Consider the following 19,655-nt stretch of genomic DNA (forward strand, 5'->3'; position numbering starts at 1 on the left):
ACCAGCTGGGGCTGAGAGGACAGGAAAGAGGGGACAACAAGCAGCGTAACACCAGGCCAGAGACACCTGCTGAGAGAGAGAAACACAAGTTAATGACAGCAATGATGTCATCTGTACATGGAGGGAGGAGAGGTGCATCATGGGAGCTCCCCCAGCAGGCTGGGCCTATAGCAGCAGAACTATGGGATGTTTCAGGCTCACCTGAGCCATCCCTAACTATAAGCTTTATCAGAAAGGAAAGTTTCAGCCTGATCTTAAAGGTAGAGAGGGTGTCTGCTTCCTGAAGCCAAACTGGCAGCTGGTTCCACAGAGAGGGGCCTGATAACTGAAGGCTCTGCCTCCCATTCTGCTTTTAGGGGCCTGATAACTGAAGGCTCTGCCTCCCATTCTGCTTTTAGGGGCCTGATAACTGAAGGCTCTGCCTCCCGTTCTGCTTTTAGGGGCCTGATAACTGAAGGCTCTGCCTCCCATTCTGCTTTTAGGGGCCTGATAACTGAAGGCTCTGCCTCCCGTTCTGCTTTTAGGGGCCTGATAACTGAAGGCTCTGCCTCCCATTCTGCTTTTAGGGGCCTGATAACTGAAGGCTCTGCCTCCCATTCTGCTTTTAGGGGCCTGATAACTGAAGGCTCTGCCTCCCATTCTGCTTTTAGGGGCCTGATAACTGAAGGCTCTGCCTCCCATTCTGCTTTTAGGGGCCTGATAACTGAAGGCTCTGCCTCCCATTCTGCTTTTAGGGGCCTGATAACTGAAGGCTCTGCCTCCCATCCTGCTTTTAGGGGCCTGATAACTGAAGGCTCTGCCTCCCATTCTGCTTTTAGGGGCCTGATAACTGAAGGCTCTGCCTCCCATTCTGCTTTTAGGGGCCTGATAACTGAAGGCTCTGCCTCCCATTCTGCTTTTAGGGGCCTGATAACTGAAGGCTCTGCCTCCCATTCTGCTTTTAGGGGCCTGATAACTGAAGGCTCTGCCTCCCATTCTGCTTTTAGGGGCCTGATAACTGAAGGCTCTGCCTCCCATTCTGCTTTTAGGGGCCTGATAACTGAAGGCTCTGCCTCCCATTCTGCTTTTAGGGGCCTGATAACTGAAGGCTCTCCCTCCCATTCTCCTTTTAGGGGCCTGATAACTGAAGGCTCTGCCTCCCATTCTGCTTTTAGGGGCCTGATAACTGAAGGCTCTGCCTCCCATTCTGCTTTTAGGGGCCTGATAACTGAAGGCTCTGCCTCCCATTCTGCTTTTAGAAACTCTGGGAACCACAAGGAAACCTGCAGCCTGAGAGCAAAGTGCTCTGTTGGGGAAATATCCAACTGTGAGATCTTTAAGATGTGATGGAGCTCGGTCATTAAGAGCTTTATATGTGAGGAGAAGAATCTTAAAATCTATTCTGAATTTAACAGGGAGCCAATGAAGAAAAGCTGAAACTCAGCAGAGACTGAGCTGCACCACTTGACTCTTTCTAAAAATGTTGGCTTTCGTTTTATCATTACTCACCAAATCTCAACAAGGTTCATATGTTCTTATTCACATGCACACGTCATGGTTAAATACTACTTGTAGTTTTTCAACTAAGCTGTTCTTTGCCATCAACACTTGGTTGGACCTTTTGGAGTTCAGAGGTCATTTGCCACATGGGGGGGCGGAGCCATAGGAGGATTTTCTCATCAATAAAGTGATGAGTTACAGGTTTATACGCTGCAAACTGTAGATTAACGAGATGGTAACAGTCAATTATCTTTATTTTTACAGTCAGAGGGAACATCAGGCTGTTTAATCAGATTATATTTCTATTGATCACTGATAAGTGATCTTCACCATTTCACAGAAGAGCCGTAGAGACATTTAAAAACACCGTCCCTTCACCTGTTCTGCTCACCTCTCGGTTAGGAAGAGCAAAGATACAAATATAGGAGTCCAGTGAGTTCAAAATGAGGTAAAGGTCATGTGACCTTTGACAGAGTCTGTTTCATCCTCCTGATGAAGACGCGCCGCAGGCAGCCGGACGCTGCTGACTGGTCAGCTGCTACAGGTGTCAGAGCTCACTCAGGTGGATGACAGTGATGGTGATGTCATCGCGGTACCTGCGGGCCAGTTCTGTCGGCAGGCTCAGCATCTTGGCCAGGCGGTTCGGGGCCACCGCTCCGTAGCCGTCGTCTCCCAGTGTGTGGCGCAGCAGGTGGGTGGCGGCGTTCTGGTCCTCCAGCACTGACAGGACGCGTCCCCTCCTCTCCAACAGGAGGCGCTGTAGGCCGCCAAGTGTCATGTTCTCAGTGGGAACGATGGGTCTCTGCTGCTGAAGACCTGCGTAACAAACACCAACACACATGCTCAGGATCCGCTTCCTGCCTGAAGATCAGGTGGTAACAGAGCTCAACCTGACCGCCATCTGAGCTACAGACCGCCAGTCAGGAGCTACGTCTGAGCTAAAGACCGCCGGTCAGGTGCTACGTCTGAGCTAAAGACCGCCGGTCAGGTGCTACGTCTGAGCTAAAGACCGCCGGTCAGGCGCTACATCTGAGCTACAGACCGCCGGTCAGGCGCTACGTCTGAGCTACAGACCGCCGGTCAGGCGCTACGTCTGAACTACAGACCGCCAGTCAGGCGCTACATCTGAACTACAGACCGCCAGTCAGGCGCTACATCTAAACTACAGACCGCCAGTCAGGCGCTACATCTGAGCTACAGACCGCCAGTCAGGCGCTACATCTAAACTACAGACCGCCAGTCAGGAGCTACGTCTGAGCTAAAGACCGCCGGTCAGGTGCTACGTCTGAGCTAAAGACCGCCGGTCAGGTGCTACGTCTGAGCTAAAGACCGCCGGTCAGGTGCTACGTCTGAGTTAAAGACCGCCGGTCAGGCGCTACGTCTGAGCTACAGACCGCCGGTCAGGCGCTACGTCTGAACTACAGACCGCCAGTCAGGCGCTACATCTGAACTACAGACCGCCAGTCAGGCGCTACATCTAAACTACAGACCGCCAGTCAGGCGCTACAGCTAAACTACAGACCGCCAGTCAGGCGCTACAGCTAAACTACAGACCGCCAGTCAGGCGCTACATCTGAGCTACAGACCGCCAGTCAGGCGCTACATCTAAACTACAGACCGCCAGTCAGGCGCTACATCTGAGCTACAGACCGCCAGTCAGGCGTTACATCTGAGCTACAGACCGCCAGTCAGGAGTTATAAAAAGTGTTGTAGTAACACACCAAATGACTTGGCGTGCAATAACTGCTTCTTTTCATGAGACTCGGCAGGCTTGGCCACTTCCGAACCCCGTCTCTATTGCACTGATGAAACTTATGAACATCTGGAGCTGAAACACGACTGAGCAGCTCAGCTTTGGACTGTTCAGGTGACGCCACTTTGTAGCCTCTGTCTCTAACCTGTCAGCTGTTCTCCAACCAGCTGGACCACCTTCTGTCGGTGCATCAGCTCCCATAGTCCATCTGTCGCCAGGACCACAAACTTGTCTGCGGGTCTGATGAGGTGTCGCGTGACCTCTGGCTCGGCGCTCAGGTAAGGAGGGGTCAGGTAGTGTGGCGGCATCGTCCGGACCGCCTCATTGACCGCAGACAGGACGTCCGGTCTTGTTTCATACACTCGGTTCAGCATCTCTGCCTTCCATTTGAAGCGGACATCTCCGAATGCCCTGAAGGGCAGCAGTAGACCCAGAAGGCGGTCGTGCCGGACCACCGTCCTCTGCTCCGAGGGCGGGTGCTCTCCCAGAATCCTTTGCAGCTCGTCTGGGTTTTCAGCATTGTGGTCATTAGTGAGGCTGACCGCCGTCCAACTCCCTTCCGCCTCCTGAACTCCCAGGATGGCTCGGCTGTCGCCAAGGTTGGCCACGTGAAGGACGCCGTTGGAGACGTGGATGACACAGGCGGTGGAGCCAGACAGCGCGACCCGGAGGGGGGAGGAAAAAGGCAAACCCTCCCCAGGAAGGGACACCCGTCTGTGGACAGAGAAATTTAAACCGCTGGAAGTTTCAGACGGTGAAACCAAACATTTATTTACACCACAGGAGGTGGGACAGATCCTACAAACTGGACCTGTGGGTTCCAATGTATTAAAGGTTCTACAGAGAACCTTCTGAGCCAGAACTGAGAGCACAGACCTGGGTGAGGACAGGGACAGGTGGACCTGGGCCTCCACAGACAGGTCGTAGTCAAGGCGCCGGAAAGCGGTGACCAACGCTGATGTCATTCTGTCATCCTGCAGCCAATCAAAGAAGAGAGAGGAAATTAGGTCATCACATGTGAAACACTGGAGGGGGCGGAGCCTAACTCAGAAGCTGGGTCACAGAGACTTGATCCACTGGGTTCAGCTCTCTTTAATAAACATGTTTAATATGTGTCTGGTTCTAGTGTGTGTGGGTTACGGTCTCTCTGGTTCTGGTAATTGTAGGTTTGGGTCTCTCTGGTTCAGGTGTGTGTGGATTTGGAACACCTGGTTACCTCATCCTCGCCACTCTCCTCGCCATCCTCCTCGCCGTCCTCTAGTCTCTCCTGCCAGTAGTTTCGGAGGCTCTGGAAGGAGATGGTTGACCCGTCGAGGCAGGTGTGGTCCTGGGGATATTTGTGCCATTCCAGCAGCGGCGGCACAGCCCGCTCCTCCTCCACGGCGCTCTCCAGCTCCCGCAGTGTCCTCAGTGGCAGCATCGCCACGGTGATGTAGTAGAAGAGCCTCTGGTTGATGGCGTGTGCACAAGCTGGACCTGCGTGACCATCAAATACACCGAACAGGACACCGCCGCGGCCCGGCAGGCAGGTGGCGCTGCTCCGGCGGTCCTCACAAGGGTGGTTGGATGGCAGCATGTTGCTATGGAAACCCAGAACACCGTGGGAGGCGGGGCTTCGTGGGAAGGTGTGGCTGTACTCGTTGGCCTGCAAACAGATGATGAACATGATGGCGTCTGTAGATGAAACTCTTTGAAAGTTTTCGTTCTCACCTTTAAGATCCGGTTCACCTGAGCTGAACCCATCTGCCCCACCTCCTGTCCCACCTGGAACCTTCTCTCAATGCCTGATGGGTAATGGAGTCCGGGGAGCTCAGGCAGAGGGGGACAGGCGGGCAGGGAGCGACGCTGCTGGAGCCCAAACCTGCAGCGGTCTCTGATGGTTCCGGTCCGTCCCAACATGGCCACTCAGCAGAACCAGAAGAAGGAAGCCTGAAAGTGATGAGCAGAAACATCAGAAATACCTGAACTGATCCATGAAGTCCAAACAGGCAGAACGATTCACCTGTTTCCCTAACAAAGCACTTTGATCTCAGTGGTTCCTAGATTTTCTAAAAGCAGAATCTGTGTCCCTGACTCCTGAATCCAGGACGCTTCGTGGTAAGACGTACTGCATCACTTCCTGTATCCTTGTTTGTGTTCTGTGGAACTTCTCACTTCTCTGGGATGAATAAATTCCTCAGAACACACAATCCAATCACACTATTTGTTTAATTTCTACCAGTTCTCTCCCTCCATCTCCAGCCTTCTCTTGTTCCATGTGTCAGATGTTTAGTTACTCCTCTGCCTCCTTTAGCAATAATGGTACAAGGTACATTCTTTTGGAGGCAATATTATCCAAAGTGGAATCTCGGGTCCACACCTTTGAAACCCACACAATAGCTTAGCAGGTCCCTGTAGCCAGTGTGGAGCCACTGATCCAGTTAGCTGAACCCTAGCTTGCCCCGAGCAGCCGGGACCCCACGCTGGCTGGGTAACGGCCAGGAAGAGGAGGCATAGCCCTAAAGTCAAGCCTGTGGTTCACCATCAACCTGTCCACAGCTTTTCCCCACTCAGCGGCACACCCGCAGAGGACAAAACCCTGGATATTGGCAGCTCTATAGTCAGAAACGTGGCTTTAGAGACACCAGTGACCGTAGTCAAATGGGCCAGAGTGGTGCAGGTCATGGTCACCTCCCACCTTGACTACAGCAACACTCTCCTAACTGGTCTCCTAACTGGTTTCCTAACTGGTTTCCTAACTGCTCTCCTAACTGGTCTCCTAACTGGTTTCCTAACTGGTCTCCAGCCTGTGAAACCTCTGCAGATGGTCCAGAACGCGGCGGTGCGTCTGGTCTTGGATCAGCCTAAAAGAACACGTCCCCCCTCTGTTCATTGAGCTCCTCTGGCTGCCCTTAGCCGCCCGCATCAGGTTCAAGTCCCTGATGTTAGCTACAAAGAGCTTAATGGAACGGCTCCATCTACTTGAATGCTCTTGCAAAGGCTTCTGTCCCAACTGGGTCCCTCCGTTGGTCCCAGGATTGTCGTCTAGCAGCTCCTACACCACGCCTAAGACAATCCAAACTCTGTTCATGTGTCGTCCCACGATGGTGGAATGACCTACCGAGCGCTACCAGAACAGGGGCGTCCCTGTCTATCTTCAAGAAGCTCCTGAAAACCCAGCTCTTCAGAGAGCATCTCCTATCCCAGCACTTACCTTGTACTTCCCTCCCCCCTCTATCTCTGCCCTTTATCTTTCTGCACTTCCTTCTATGCCTGCACCCTATCTCTACTCTGTCCCCTCTGACAGAGTCGGACTCCTGGGTTCCTTCTATGTAGCTTATTGTTAGCTTTTTATAGAGCTGTTATATCTTCATTTGTAAGTCGCTATGGATAAAAGCGTCTGATAAATACATAAAAACATAATGATAAGCGTAAATACAGTAAAATAGTTATTCATGTGGGGGGTAATGACACCTGGTTACGCCAATCGGAGGTCACTAAAATTAATGTTGCCAAAACAATATCGGACTCTGTGGTTTTCTCTGGACCCCTGCCAAATCTGGCCAGTGATGACATGTTTAGCTGCATGTCCTCCTCTAGATGGTGTCCAGCAAACAACGTGGGCTCCATAGATCATTGGCAATCTTTCTGGGAATAACCTGGTTTGATTAGGAGAGACGGCCTCCATCCCACTTTAGAAGGAGCGGCTCTCATTTCTAGAAATATGGACGGATTATTAGTCATCCAAAAAGATGACAACCCAGGGTTGAGACCAGGATGCAGTTGTAGTCTTACACGCTTCTCTGCAGCTTCCCACCTGCTGCTAACCCCCCAAAAACTCCACAATGACTGTGTCTGCTCCCAAAAAGACTTTTAAAAAGTGGTTACAAACCAACTTTCAGCTTTTATGGCTGAAAACAACATGAATGAAGGAGTTTCTGTCAGGTTTCTGCATGGTTCTGAATCACCTGCTGTTGCCTGAGTTTTAATCATTTCAGACTATTTTAACATCTTCCACAGCATGTACCGTAGGCTCTGATTATGTCCAATTGATTCTCTGCTGATATGCTTCCCCGGGACAGAGTCATCAGCTGCTGTATTTGAAGGTCTGAATGATTTCATCTGCTGGATGGAACAGAACATTTTCTGCATCTGATGTCGGTGTTCAGCCCCTCAAACTCCAGCCACCTCATCATTAATTTACACTTTGGTTCAGACTTCACCCGTATATTAAGTTCCAATCCTGTTTTATTCAGTTTAGAACAGTCTCCAAAATAAAACCACTGTTTTACCCCCCGGTTTTGGATGGATTGTTGTAGGTATCCGACAGAAATCCCTCTTCTGTCTCCAGCTGGTCCAGAAAGCATCAGCTGGGATTCAGTCCTGGCTGGCTGTACACTTTAGAACTGATTCAGAGACTTTATTGATCACTTTTAAAGCCCCTAAAGGTCTGGCTGACCCCTAAAGGTCTGGCTGACCCCATATGAGCCACTTCGCAGCCTTAGATCCTCGGGATCGGGGACCCTTTCATATCTGGCCCCCTAGACTTTGGAAGGACCCGCCTGAGGCTCAGAGTCAGAGACTTCTTTTAAATCACTTCTTCAAACCATTTTTATAGACGGACATTCATCTCTTTGAGTTATTTATTTGAACTGTTTTGCATATTTGACATTATTTGTTTGTTTCTTTATCCTCAGCTGCTCTGTCAGAGCACTTTGTAGCCTCTGTTTTTAAAAGCTGCTGCTGAAATAAACGTATTATTATTGTTCTTATTATCATCATTTAGAACAATCTGTTTTTAACGGAGAACTGATGAAGTCACAGTCATTATTAACCCTTTCCCAGCTTCCTGCTCCGCCGTGCACACACATGGTCTGAGGCCAGGTAACGTGCACGTGTTCTTCCTATGTAAACATCTGGTCCTGGTCACCTGACCTGACCTGACCAGCTGCCTCACCTGGAAGCTCGACTCTCTTTGAATGACTTTTGTCGGGGAAACAAAGGCCGAGTGTTTAAATGGACCCAGCAGGACAGAACCAGAGGTTGGTCTGAGCTCTGTTCAACACTCACCTGTGGCGTTCACCTGTGGCGTTCACCTGTGGCGTTCACCTGGCTGTAGACTGTGCAGCTGCCTTTAAAGCCGGCTGATCTCAGAACAGACGTCGGGACTGTTTGTTGGAGCCGCCTACTTCCTGGTTCCTTCTGGTTTCACGCAGGAATCCTTCACTCTCTGACCTTTGGCAGCTCCAGTTTCTCACTAATCGGTCACCAATAAACCTGCTGCTGTTCCCCTGCACCTGAGTGAAGTTCAGAACAAAACGTTCTGAACGTCCTGACTTTAAAATGTTGTGAGGGAAACTCACACAGATTCAGATGGAGGCTGTTCAAGATTTATTCTCACTGATGATTTTAATATTCATCTGTTCTGTAACACAGAGATTTATTCATCCTGAATCAGCTAAATGGGAGTTGAGCTCACACACTCTTCATCAACTTCTTTGGATTCAGAAAACAGAACCAAATCCAGGATCTGAAGCAGCAACACTCTGTGAAAGTTGTTCCATCGTGTTCCTTCACCTTCATTTAATGACTCTTTTTAATGCTTTGAACTGAGTTTTTCACAGGAATCTGAGTCCATTCCTGCTGAATCCCAGATTCCAGCTGCTCAGCAGTCCCTGGTTGCTGTTGTCTGGTTCTCCTCTTCATGATGCTCCAACATCTGCAGCAGGAGCCAGATGTGGACTGCAGGCAGGCAGCCGAGCTCACACACTCTGTGTGTCTGAAGCTGCTGGAAGTCCTGCAGAATGAGGTCTGGCATCGTCCTGCTGAAATAACCACAGAAGTCACCTTGATGGCAGCATCTGTCTCTCCAGAACTCCAACATCCAGCTGTGCATCAGTGGTACCTTCACCCAGATGAAGCCCTCCATGCCATGGACTCTGATGCAGCCCCAGACCATCACAGACGCTGGCTTTAAACCTTCTTCTGAGAACAGCTGGATGCTCTTTCTCATCAGTTTTTCCCAGAAGCAGCTGAAACGTGGACTCATCTGCCCACAGAACACGTGTCCACTGTCTTTCTGTCCCTCTGAGATGAGCTGGATCTTGAAGGTGTTCCGGTTCTGGTCCAGATTAGTTCAGATTAACTTCCATGTTGGCTGAAATATTTTACAGATTAAACTCAGATTTGTGTTGTGGTTAAATTTTACGGATTAAAACTCCAACATCTGATCATTTTAGGTCAGATTGTGATGAACTGAGCGACACGTGACTCAGAGGCTGTTTGTTCAGGAACATAACCTGCACTAAACGGCACCCTCAATAGGGGGCAGTGTCGGTACCGGAAATAGAAGCGGATGACGTATTTCCTGTTTGGACGGCGTGTGTTGGTCGTTTTTTAGTTTTTGGTCCATAGTTGGTCGTAATTTTCGTGTTTCTGAACATCTTTGGACAAAAGTTGAGAATCTGCGGACATGGTGAGACCCCCAGCCTGATAACCTGTTAACCACGCGTAGCCTGTTAGCTTACTTCAGTGTTAACGAGACATATTAACCAGGTTTAGCTCGTTAGCTCTTTCCAGTGCTAACATGTTCGGTTATATTCAACGGGTGAAAAGTTCGGGGCTCAAAAACCAAGACGAACTGTTCTGTGGACACAATTGTTCTGTTTTAATTTCTCAGTTTGGTTCCGTCCAGCTGCGGTACTCTGGCCGAGTTAAAATCACATTTTTTTTTAATGGAGTTTGGTTTGAGCTGGCTGCAGTTATTTTACAAAGAATGTATGACTTGCTGATCAGAGTTTGGCCTCAGAACCTGTCACACAGTGGCTGTAAAAGCAGCAGATTTATGAATGGAGTCTGGTTGTAGCAACTTCACCTGAAGTATAGCCTTAAGACTGTGCTGTATGAGTGCGTGTGAATGTGGCATGTAGTGTTAGAAGCGCTTTGAGTGGTCGGTTAGACTAGAAAAGGGCTATACAGGTACAGTCCATTTACCTGCTCAGGTCAGCTGACCCTGATGACGTAGTGATGACGTGTTTGACCCATGTTGTCTCTGTTTTTGCAGGCGAGGAACGCTGAGAAGGCCATGTGAGTATTATGTGTTTGTGTGTGTGTGTTTGTGCCCGTGCGCGTGCACGGTGCAGGTCCTACTCTGAGATTGGCTGCAGACACCTGGCTGTTCTGGGTCTGTCTCACAACAGGTTCTGTTGGTAACTGTGGCAGAACTTTACCTTCAGGCTCATGAGCCGGAGGACAGGTAGGAGCTTACGCTCAGGTGGGTTTTTGGGGGGCGTGGTCATGCTGATGATGCCTGTTCATGGTCAGGTCGGTGTGGACCAATCAGCTGTTCGTAGGCTACTCCCACCTGGACCTTCATCATCAGAACTTTGATCTTATGTTGGCGTCCTGTAGATGGATTAATAATAACCAAGGAACACACTGAGTGTTCCTGTGACATCAAACTGTGGTTCTGTTTGGTTCTGTTTGGTCCTGATTGGTTCATTTGTTCCCCCGCTCTCTTCCAGGACGGCTCTGGCCCGCTTCAGACAGGCTCAACTGGAGGAAGGAAAAGTCAAGGTTGGGCTCTACTGGATTTTAAGAAGTGTCTGTCTGATTCTGACCCATTTATCTGATTCTGACCCATTTATCTGGTACTGATCCGTTTGTCTGCAGGAGAGGAGACCATTTCTGGCTTCAGAGTGCAGTGAACTTCCCAAAGCTGAAAAATGGAGACGTCAGGTACCGACCCAGTTCTGTAGTGTGGTTCTGTGTGTTGGTGGATGTGTTGACATTGATTTCTGTGACTGTTTCAGATCATCAGCGAGATTTCAAAGAAAGTTGCTCAGATCCAGAATGGTGAGTTCTGACCCGTCTGTCTGTCTCTGACCCGTCTGTCTGTCTCTGACCCGTCTGTCTGTCTCTGACCCGTCTCACTATCTCTGACTTGTCTCACTATCTCTGACCCGTCTCACTATCTCTGACTTGTCTCACTGTCTCTGACCCGTCTGTCTGTTTCTGACCCGTCTGTCTGTCTCTGACCCGTCTGTCTGTCTCTGACCCGTCTGTCTGTCTCTGACCCGTCTCACTGTCTCTGACCCGTCTGTCTGTCTCTGACCCTTCTCACTGTCTCTGACCCGTCTGTCTGTCTCTGACCCGTCTCACTATCTCTGACCCGCCTGCCTGTCTCTGACCCGTCTGTCTGTCTCTGACCCGTTTCATTGTCTCTGACCCGTCTGTCTGTCTCTGACCCGCCTGTCTGTCTCTGACCCGTCTCACTGTCTCTGACCCGTCTGTCTGTCTCTGACCCGTCTGTCTGTCTCTGACCCATCTGTATGTCTCTGACCCGTTTCATTGTCTCTGACCCGTCTGTCTGTCTCTGACCCGCCTGTCTGTCTCTGACCCGCCTGTCTGTCTCTGACCCGTCTGTCTGTCTCTGACCCGTCTGTCTGTCTCTGACCCGCCTGTCTGTCTCTGACCCGTCTGTCTGTCTCTGACCCGTTTCATTGTCTCTGACCCGTCTGTCTGTCTCTGACCCGCCTGTCTGTCTCTGACCCGCCTGTCTGTCTCTGACCCGTCTGTCTGTCTCTGACCCGTCTGTCTGTCTCTGACCCGTTTCATTGTCTCTGACCCGTCTGTCTGTCTCTGACCCGTCTGTCTGTCTCTGACCCGTCTCACTGTCTCTGACCCGTCTGTCTGTCTCTGACCCGCCTGTCTGTCTCTGACCCGCCTGTCTGTCTCTGACCCGTCTGTCTGTCTCTGACCCGTCTGTCTGTCTCTGACCCGTTTCATTGTCTCTGACCCGTCTGTCTGTCTCTGACCCGTCTGTCTGTCTCTGACCCGTCTCACTGTCTCTGACCCGCCTGTCTGTCTCTGACCCGTCTGTCTGTCTCTGACCCGTCTGTCTGTCTCTGACCCGTTTCATTGTCTCTGACCCGTCTGTCTGTCTCTGACCCGTCTGTCTGTCTCTGACCCGTCTGTCTGTCTCTGACCCGTTTCATTGTCTCTGACCCGTTTCATTGTCTCTGACCCGTCTGTCTGTCTCTGACCCGTCTGTCTGTCTCTGACCCGTCTGTCTGTCTCTGACCCGTCTCATTGTCTCTGACCCGTCTGTCTGTCTCTGACCCGCCTGTCTGTCTCTGACCCGGCTCACTGTCTCTGACCCGTCTGTCTGTCTCTGACCCGTCTGTCTGTCTCTGACCCTTCTCACTGTCTCTGACCCGTCTGTCTGTCTCTGACCCGTCTCACTATCTCTGACCCGCCTGCCTGTCTCTGACCCATCTGTCTGTCTCTGACCCGTTTCATTGTCTCTGACCCACCTGTCTGTCTCTGACCCGTCTCACTGTCTCTGACCCGTCTCACTGTCTCTGACCCGTTTCATTGTCTCTGACCCGTCTGTCTGTCTCTGACCCGGCTCACTGTCTCTGACCCGTCTGTCTGTCTCTGACCCGTCTCACTGTCTCTGACCCGTCTGTCTGTCTCTGACCCGTCTGTCTGTCTCTGACCCGTCTCACTGGTTTGGACTTGTCTTCCAGCTGGTCTCGGAGAGTTCCGGATTCGGGATCTGAACGATGAGATCAATAAGCTGCTCAGAGAAAAAGGTCACTGGGAGGTCCGGATCAAAGAGCTCGGTGGACCCGACTACGGGGTAATCAACAGCCGATGATGACTCGGCCGATGGTGGCGGTGGAGAGCAGTCACATGTCATCTGATCGATTGATTACGCTGATTGAACAGATTGATTGAATCACGTCTGTGTTGCAGCGCATCGGGCCGAGGATGTTGGACCACGAGGGGAAGGAGGTTCCGGGGAACCGGGGATACAAGTACTTTGGAGCGGCCCGGGACCTGCCGGGGGTCAGGGAGCTGTTCGAGAAAGAGCGTAGGTATCAGCATTATGTCCTGTTTCCATGGAAACCCTCTGCTGAGTGGTGCTCACCGGTCATGTGACCCCCCCAGCTACTCCGGCGCAGAGGAAGACGAGGGGGGAACTGATGAAGGAAGTGGATGCTGAGTACTACGGCTACCGGGACGAAGACGACGGCGTGCTGCTCCCTCTGGAGACGCAGTACGAGAAACAAGGTGAGCGAAACCCGAGGAGGTGTGGCGTCAGATGATGACATCACTGCTGGTTTAGAACCAAGTCTTCTGATGCCCAACATGTTCTGCGTTCCAGCCGTGATGGAGGCTGTTCAGAAGTGGAGAACAGAGAAGGAGTCTCGGCTGGCCGGAGACAAACCGGAGGAGGAAGAGGAGGAGAGCATCTACACAGTCCACAGCGAAGAGGTCAACCTCGAGGTTCCACGCTCAGCGTGGTTCTTTAGTGTTCCAGTGGGAGGTTCTTTAGTGTTCCAGTGGGAGGTTCTTTAGTGTTCCAGTGGGAGGTTCTTTAGTGTTCCAGTATGGGAGGTTCTTTAGTGTTCCAGTGGGAGGTTCTTTAGTGTTCCAGTGGGAGGTTCTTTAGTGTTCCAGTGGGAGGTTCTTTAGTGTTCCAGTGGGAGGTTCCAGTGGGAGGTTCTTTAGTGTTCCATTGGGAGGTTCTTTAGTGTTCCAGTGGGAGGGTCTTTAGTGTTCCAGTGGGAGGTTCCAGTGGGAGGTTCTTTAGTATTCCAGTGGGAGGTTCCAGTGGGAGGTTCTTTAGTGTTCCAGTGGGAGGTTCCAGTGGGAGGTTCTTTAGTGTTCCAGTGGGAGGTTCTTTAGTGTTCCAGTGGGAGGGTCTTTAGTGTTCCAGTGGGAGGTTCTTTAGTGTTCCAGTGGGAGGTTCTTTAGTGTTCCAGTGGGAGGTTCTTTAGTGTTCCAGTGGGAGGTTCCAGTGGGAGGTTCTTTAGTGTTCCATTGGGAGGTTCTTTAGTGTTCCAGTGGGAGGGTCTTTAGTGTTCCAGTGGGAGGGTCTTTAGTGTTCCAGTGGGAGGTTCCAGTGGGAGGTTCTTTAGTGTTCAAGTATGGGAGGTTCTTTAGTGTTCCAGTGGGAGATTCCAGTGGGAGGTTCTTTAATGTTCCAGTGGGAGGTTCTTTAATGTTCTAGTGGGAGGTTCCAGTGGGAGGTTCTTTAGTGTTCCAGTGGGAGGTTCTTTAGTGTTCCAGTGGGAGGGTCTTTAGTGTTCCAGTGGGAGGTTCCAGTGGGAGGGTCTTTAGTGTTCCAGTGGGAGGGTCTTTAGTGTTCCAGTGGGAGGTTCTTTAATGTTCCAGTGGGAGGGTCTTTAGTGTTCCAGTGGGAGGTTCTTTAGTGTTCCAGTGGGAGGTTCTTTAATGTTCCAGTGGGAGGGTCTTTAGTGTTCCAGTGGGAGGTTCCAGTGGGAGGGTCTTTAGTGTTCCAGTGGGAGGTTCCAGTGGGAGTGTTCTTTAGTGTTCCAGTGGGAGGTTCTTTAGTGTTCCAGTGGGAGGGTCTTTAGTGTTCCAGTGGGAGGGTCTTTAGTGTTCCAGTGGGAGGTTCTTTAATGTTCCAGTGGGAGGTTCTTTAATGTTCCAGTGGGAGGGTCTTTAGTGTTCCAGTGGGAGGTTCTTTAGTGTTCCAGTATGGGAGGTTCCAGTGGGAGGGTCTTTAATGTTCCAGTGGGAGGTTCTTTAATGTTCCAGTGGGAGGGTCTTTAGTGTTCCAGTGGGAGGTTCTTTAGTGTTCCAGTGGGAGGTTCTTTAGTGTTCCAGTATGGGAGGTTCTTTAGTGTTCCAGTATGGGAGGGTCTTTAGTGTTCCATTGGGAGGTTCTTTAGTGTTCCAGTGGGAGGTTCTTTAGTGTTCCATTGGGAGGTTCTTTAGTGTTCCAGTGGGAGGTTCTTTAGTGTTCCAGTGGGAGGTTCTTTAGTGTTCCAGTGGGAGGTTCTTTAGTGTTCCAGTGGGAGGGTCTTTAGTGTTCCAGTATGGGAGGGTCTTTAGTGTTCCATTGGGAGGTTCTTTAGTGTTCCAGTGGGAGGTTCTTTAGTGTTCCAGTGGGAGGTTCTTTAGTGTTCCAGTGGGAGGTTCTTTAGTGTTCCAGTGGGAGGGTCTTTAGTGTTCCAGTATGGGAGGGTCTTTAGTGTTCCATTGGGAGGTTCTTTAGTGTTCCAGTGGGAGGTTCTTTAGTGTTCCAGTGGGAGGGTCTTTAGTGTTCCAGTATGGGAGGGTCTTTAGTGTTCCATTGGGAGGTTCTTTAGTGTTCCATTGGGAGGTTCTTTAATGTTCCAGTGGGAGGTTCTTTAGTGTTCCAGTGGGAGGGTCTTTAGTGTTCCAGTGGGAGGTTCTTTAGTGTTCCATTGGGAGGTTCTTTAGTGTTCCAGTGGGAGGGTCTTTAGTGTTCAATCAGTAAGTTTGTGAGATTCTATCTTGGGTTCCTAAGTGTTCCTGTAGGATTTTCTGTAGTGTCCTGATCGGAGGTTCCTCTTTGTTCTACCCGGTGGTTCTCATACTTTTCCAGCTGTTTCCTGTTCCTGGAAGGTAACGGAGTGTTTGATTTGTGTTTCTGTGCAGCCTGATGATCTGGAGAGTCGGGAGGAGTATGAAGGAGAGGAGGGAGGAGTCTCCTTCATCGCACATGTACCTGTTCCCTCGCAGAGAGAGGTGAGACACACACTTCTCTTCCATCTCACACCGGATCGATTCAAGGAGTCCAAACCGGGTCAAGCATGTTCCCACAGAGCGAAGTTGGTTCTTTCAGTCGCCTGCCTCTGACCCACAAAGCGCCTCCAGAGCTGGTTCACAGCTGAGAACCAGTTTGCTTTTCCATAGCTCGGGAGCTAAGGGGAGCCACGTCATTACGTCACTGATGTCGTTAAGTTAAACATATTTTACATTATATTACCTCCACAAAAATAAGTAAATGAACTAATGGCCAAGACGCAGACCTCGCCCTCGAATGATAAGCTAACTGTAGCGTGTTTAGCTTGCATACGACCGCTATTTTTCGATCAACTGACCAAAATCCGAAGTGTTTCCAGACAGGCCTTTTCATGTTTTTGGAGGTTAAAATCACTTTCTCTGCTCTGGGCTCTGAACGTTCTGCCATCTTCACGGAAGTCAACTTTCATCAGTGACGCTGTGCCAGACGGTGCGCCGACTCGCAAAGCAGACAGACGTGTTTTTACACGTTCGAATATTAAGTTTCACCTCCGAATGTTGGTTTTTAAAACCTATTTGAATTTAGAATATTCTTTGACAGCCATAGTTTCCATACACCTTGGTGCAAACATGGAAGCAGCAACAACATGAAGAAGAAGAAGCAGCAACAACAATAATGGATAACTTCACGTTTGTACAGCTGCTGCTTCTGGCTTTAACGGTGCTTCATTGGGATCAGAAAACGACGGATCCAATATGTTTGTGTTGATCGACAGGTTTTGAGCAGACGGTGATTGTACGAATAACGTTTTGACTTTTACATACACTGAATGTGAGGTGGTTATGTTTGCCTTTGTTATGAGCTAACGTTAGCCGCTGTTTTGACCCTACTGGAATCGTCACAAATTCACAAGTATATTTGGCCACTGGCGATTTTTAAGTCGAAGGGGTATCCGACCCACCTCTCCCTGACTCTGACCCGCCTCTCTCTGACGCTGACCCGCCTCTCTCTGACCCTGACCCGCCTCTCTCTGACGCTGACCCGCCTCTCTCTGACGCTGACCCGCCTCTCCCTGACCCGCCTCTCTCTGACGCTGACCCGCCTCTCTCTGACGCTGACCCGCCTCTCTCTGACGCTGACCCGCCTCTCTCTGACGCTGACCCGCCTCTCTCTGACGCTGACCCGCCTCTCTCTGACCCTGACCCGCCTCTCTCTGACGCTGACCCGCCTCTCCCTGACCCGCCTCTCTCTGACGCTGACCCGCCTCTCCCTGACCCGCCTCTCCCTGACGCTGACCCACCTCTCTCCGACTCTGACTCGCCTCTCTGACTCCGACCCGCCTCTCTCTGACTCTAACCCACCTGCCTCTGAACTCTCTTTCAGGTGGAGGAGGCTCTGGTCAGGAGGAAGAAGATGGAGCTTTTGCAGCGTTATGCCAGTGAGACTCTTCAGGCTCAGAGTCAGGAGGCCAGAACTCTGCTGGGAATCTGACCCATTTTTCTGTCTCCGACTCGTTTGCTGCTGTAAATATCTGTTCGTAATTCTTTGCTACGTTTTTCTTATTAAAACCTTCCTCGGGTCTGATTGTTGAGTTTGTGTTTTGTTGAAACATCTGAAATAGAGTCAAAGCTCTTTTGTAATCTGTAATCTGCAGAAGTTAAGTTGTGCATCAGAAGAAGAGGAAGTGACCGTTCTAACAACTTAATGAACCTGTTGATAAATTAAACAGTCTGCTGACAAACTTCAGAGGCTTAGACACCAAATAAATGTGGCGTCATCACAGAGCCGTCACTGTTCAATAAGAACATCTGAGGATAAGAACTGATGAGGATCAGCATTTCATCAAATTATTCAGTTGATTTTGGAGACCAGGATCATGGAGCCATAAATCTTCTTCTTCTTCACGTCTTTATGTTAAATATTTCTAAGCTGAGGATCTTCAGTTTCTTCAGTTCTGAACTGGATGGTGGGGAGTATCGGCTTCTAAGCAGAGAGGGTCGTTACTGAAGCCCTGACTGATCACCTCTGAATCGTGTCCCTGCCTGAAAGCATCCAAGGTGTGAACGACTGAACCTGTAGCTGCTGGGCAGGTGATACCTGAGACCACCTCCTCTGTTCTAAGATTGTTTTTCCAGTTTAACACAGATGGCTTCCTTGACTCCCTCGGACCTTCTGTCTTCTCTGCAGAATGAGGACATTACTGTCCTCGGTGTCCCTTTTCCTTCAGATGCAGGTGGAGTCAAGACTCCACCTGAAGAGCTGGCTCTCCTTTGTTGTGCCATGGGCTCGTGGAGCTGTTGGTTCATAGCTGGCAAAGACTCAAACAACGTGCTGACATTGGTCAGTTCAGTGACCAATGCTTATAAACTGATATTCCCCACCATCTTGTTCAGAACTGAAGAAGCCTTTCAGATGAGAGGTGAAACATCTTCAAGATCCAAGAAGAAGAAGAAGTCCAGTTTCCCTTATTTAAGCTATTTAAGCTCTTCTGGTTACCGTGACCTGAGACTGAGAATCTTCATCGAAATAAAATATGATTAATGAAAATAACCGTCATCATGAATCTGACGACCAGAGAAGATCGACCTGCCAGAACCTGCAGAACAGTGTTTCTGGGTCTGAGACCGGCCCAGACTTCATCAGCCCTTCTCAAACATCTCCTGTGTTAAAGGAAGCGCTGGAGCCTTGATGTCATCACGGTGTGAAGTCTACTGAGCATGTGCAGTGGTGGCACGACACATTTTGTACACCTGAGAGGTGTTCTGCTGCGTCTGAGAGTTCAGACTCGGTCTGCAGACAGCAGCTGCTTCAGCTGCCCTGGATCCTCCTCACCAGCTGTTTCTGATTCTCAGAAACTAACTAAACAACTTGCTGTTGCTGTCCTACAACATGCGTGATGTCATGAGTGATGTAACGCTGATGTCACAGCAAACAGGAAGTTCTGCTGCATAAAAACGACTGTTTCCAGTCACACTTTCTTTCTTTGTGTTTTTTTTTAATGGCAGTTTGTAACTGCTGCTCAACAGTGGCGCGTCTGTCTCTGTCAGGTGGTGTCAGCGTGGCGGCTGATTGGTTGATTGGTGGCAGCATTCTGCAGCATGTGATTGGCAGATTAATGACAGAAGGGCGCACGTGTTGTCATGTGAGGAGAAAACTGCTGTCAGCTGCATTCAATCAGCAGCTGTTTCTCTGCAGCTTTTGGTTTGAACAGATTTTGGAAATAAATCTGACACAAACACGGAGTGGAAGTAAAATCTGTCAGATATGGAGCAAGATGTTCTAACATTGAACTAAATGTCTGATCTTCAGTTCAGTTTCCTCCTGCAGAAACACATCCTGGTTCTGCTCCTGAACCCGAGCTGGGAGCGTCGAGTTGGAGTCTCAGGACCGGTCCTGGCTCATGTCTGGTCTCACCAGCTGGCGTCTATTAGGTCCAGAACCTGAACCTGAACCTGTACCTGTACCAGAACCTGAACCTGAACCAGAACCTGAACCTGAACCTGAACCTGGCTGTTGCTCTTTTCTCTGGGGTCCAGCCTGAAGGAACAAAGGAACAAATGAAACTGAAGAAATTTTGATGGGTGCCCAGCTGCTGCCGGTCCACACAGAGACATATGAGTTAATGTGCTGAGAGTTGAAGGTCAAATTGAAGGTCAACCATTATATGATCATAATCCAGTCTGAAATATGAGATTCTGGCTTGTTCTGGTGAAATCTGCCTGCTTTAGACACATAAGGCCCGGTTGATCTGTTCAGAATAATGGAAAACATATGAGTGAATGCGCGCTATCGAGTTTTCATTAAATCCAGGATCACATCAAGTGTTTGTGGTGACATCAGCCGCCAGTCATCAGGTTTCAGCTCAATATAGAAGAAAATCTTTTAAAAAGACGCAGAATAAACTCGTCTGTGGGGGTC

At 50.0% G+C, this 19,655-nt stretch overlaps 2 protein-coding genes across 3 annotated transcripts; one reads left to right on the forward strand and one right to left on the reverse strand.

Moving 5' to 3' along the window:
• Window positions 1-1,728: 1,728 nt before the first annotated feature.
• Window positions 1,729-8,555, reverse strand: LOC140302875 (pyruvate dehydrogenase [acetyl-transferring]-phosphatase 1, mitochondrial-like). 2 transcript variants are annotated; one of them, XM_072381394.1, is made up of 6 exons: window positions 8,295-8,555; window positions 4,943-5,161; window positions 4,449-4,877; window positions 4,109-4,206; window positions 3,378-3,946; window positions 1,729-2,295 (listed from the first exon to the last, which is right to left on the reverse strand). In XM_072381394.1, exons 2-6 carry the CDS (start codon window positions 5,129-5,131, stop codon window positions 2,027-2,029), a joined length of 1,554 nt encoding a protein of 517 aa, XP_072237495.1. In that variant the 5' UTR covers window positions 5,132-5,161; window positions 8,295-8,555; the 3' UTR covers window positions 1,729-2,026. The 2 variants fall into 2 exon arrangements, with proteins under 2 accessions (XP_072237495.1, XP_072237494.1); XM_072381393.1 differs by having other exon boundaries at window positions 8,282-8,554.
• Window positions 8,556-9,572: 1,017 nt separating this feature from the next.
• Window positions 9,573-17,318, forward strand: isy1 (ISY1 splicing factor homolog). Its single transcript, XM_072381395.1, has 11 exons — window positions 9,573-9,686; window positions 10,275-10,297; window positions 10,735-10,786; window positions 10,883-10,948; window positions 11,023-11,065; window positions 12,742-12,854; window positions 12,971-13,088; window positions 13,166-13,288; window positions 13,383-13,492; window positions 15,650-15,739; window positions 17,121-17,318. Exons 1-11 carry the CDS (start codon window positions 9,684-9,686, stop codon window positions 17,226-17,228), a joined length of 849 nt encoding a protein of 282 aa, XP_072237496.1. The 5' UTR covers window positions 9,573-9,683; the 3' UTR covers window positions 17,229-17,318.
• The last annotated feature ends 2,337 nt before the right edge of the window (window positions 17,319-19,655 follow it).

This window comes from Leuresthes tenuis, unplaced genomic scaffold (assembly GCF_036924035.1).
Source record: "Leuresthes tenuis unplaced genomic scaffold, fLeuTen1.0.hap1 SCAF_3, whole genome shotgun sequence".
In the NCBI taxonomy this organism is placed as follows: Eukaryota; Metazoa; Chordata; class Actinopteri; order Atheriniformes; family Atherinopsidae; genus Leuresthes; species Leuresthes tenuis.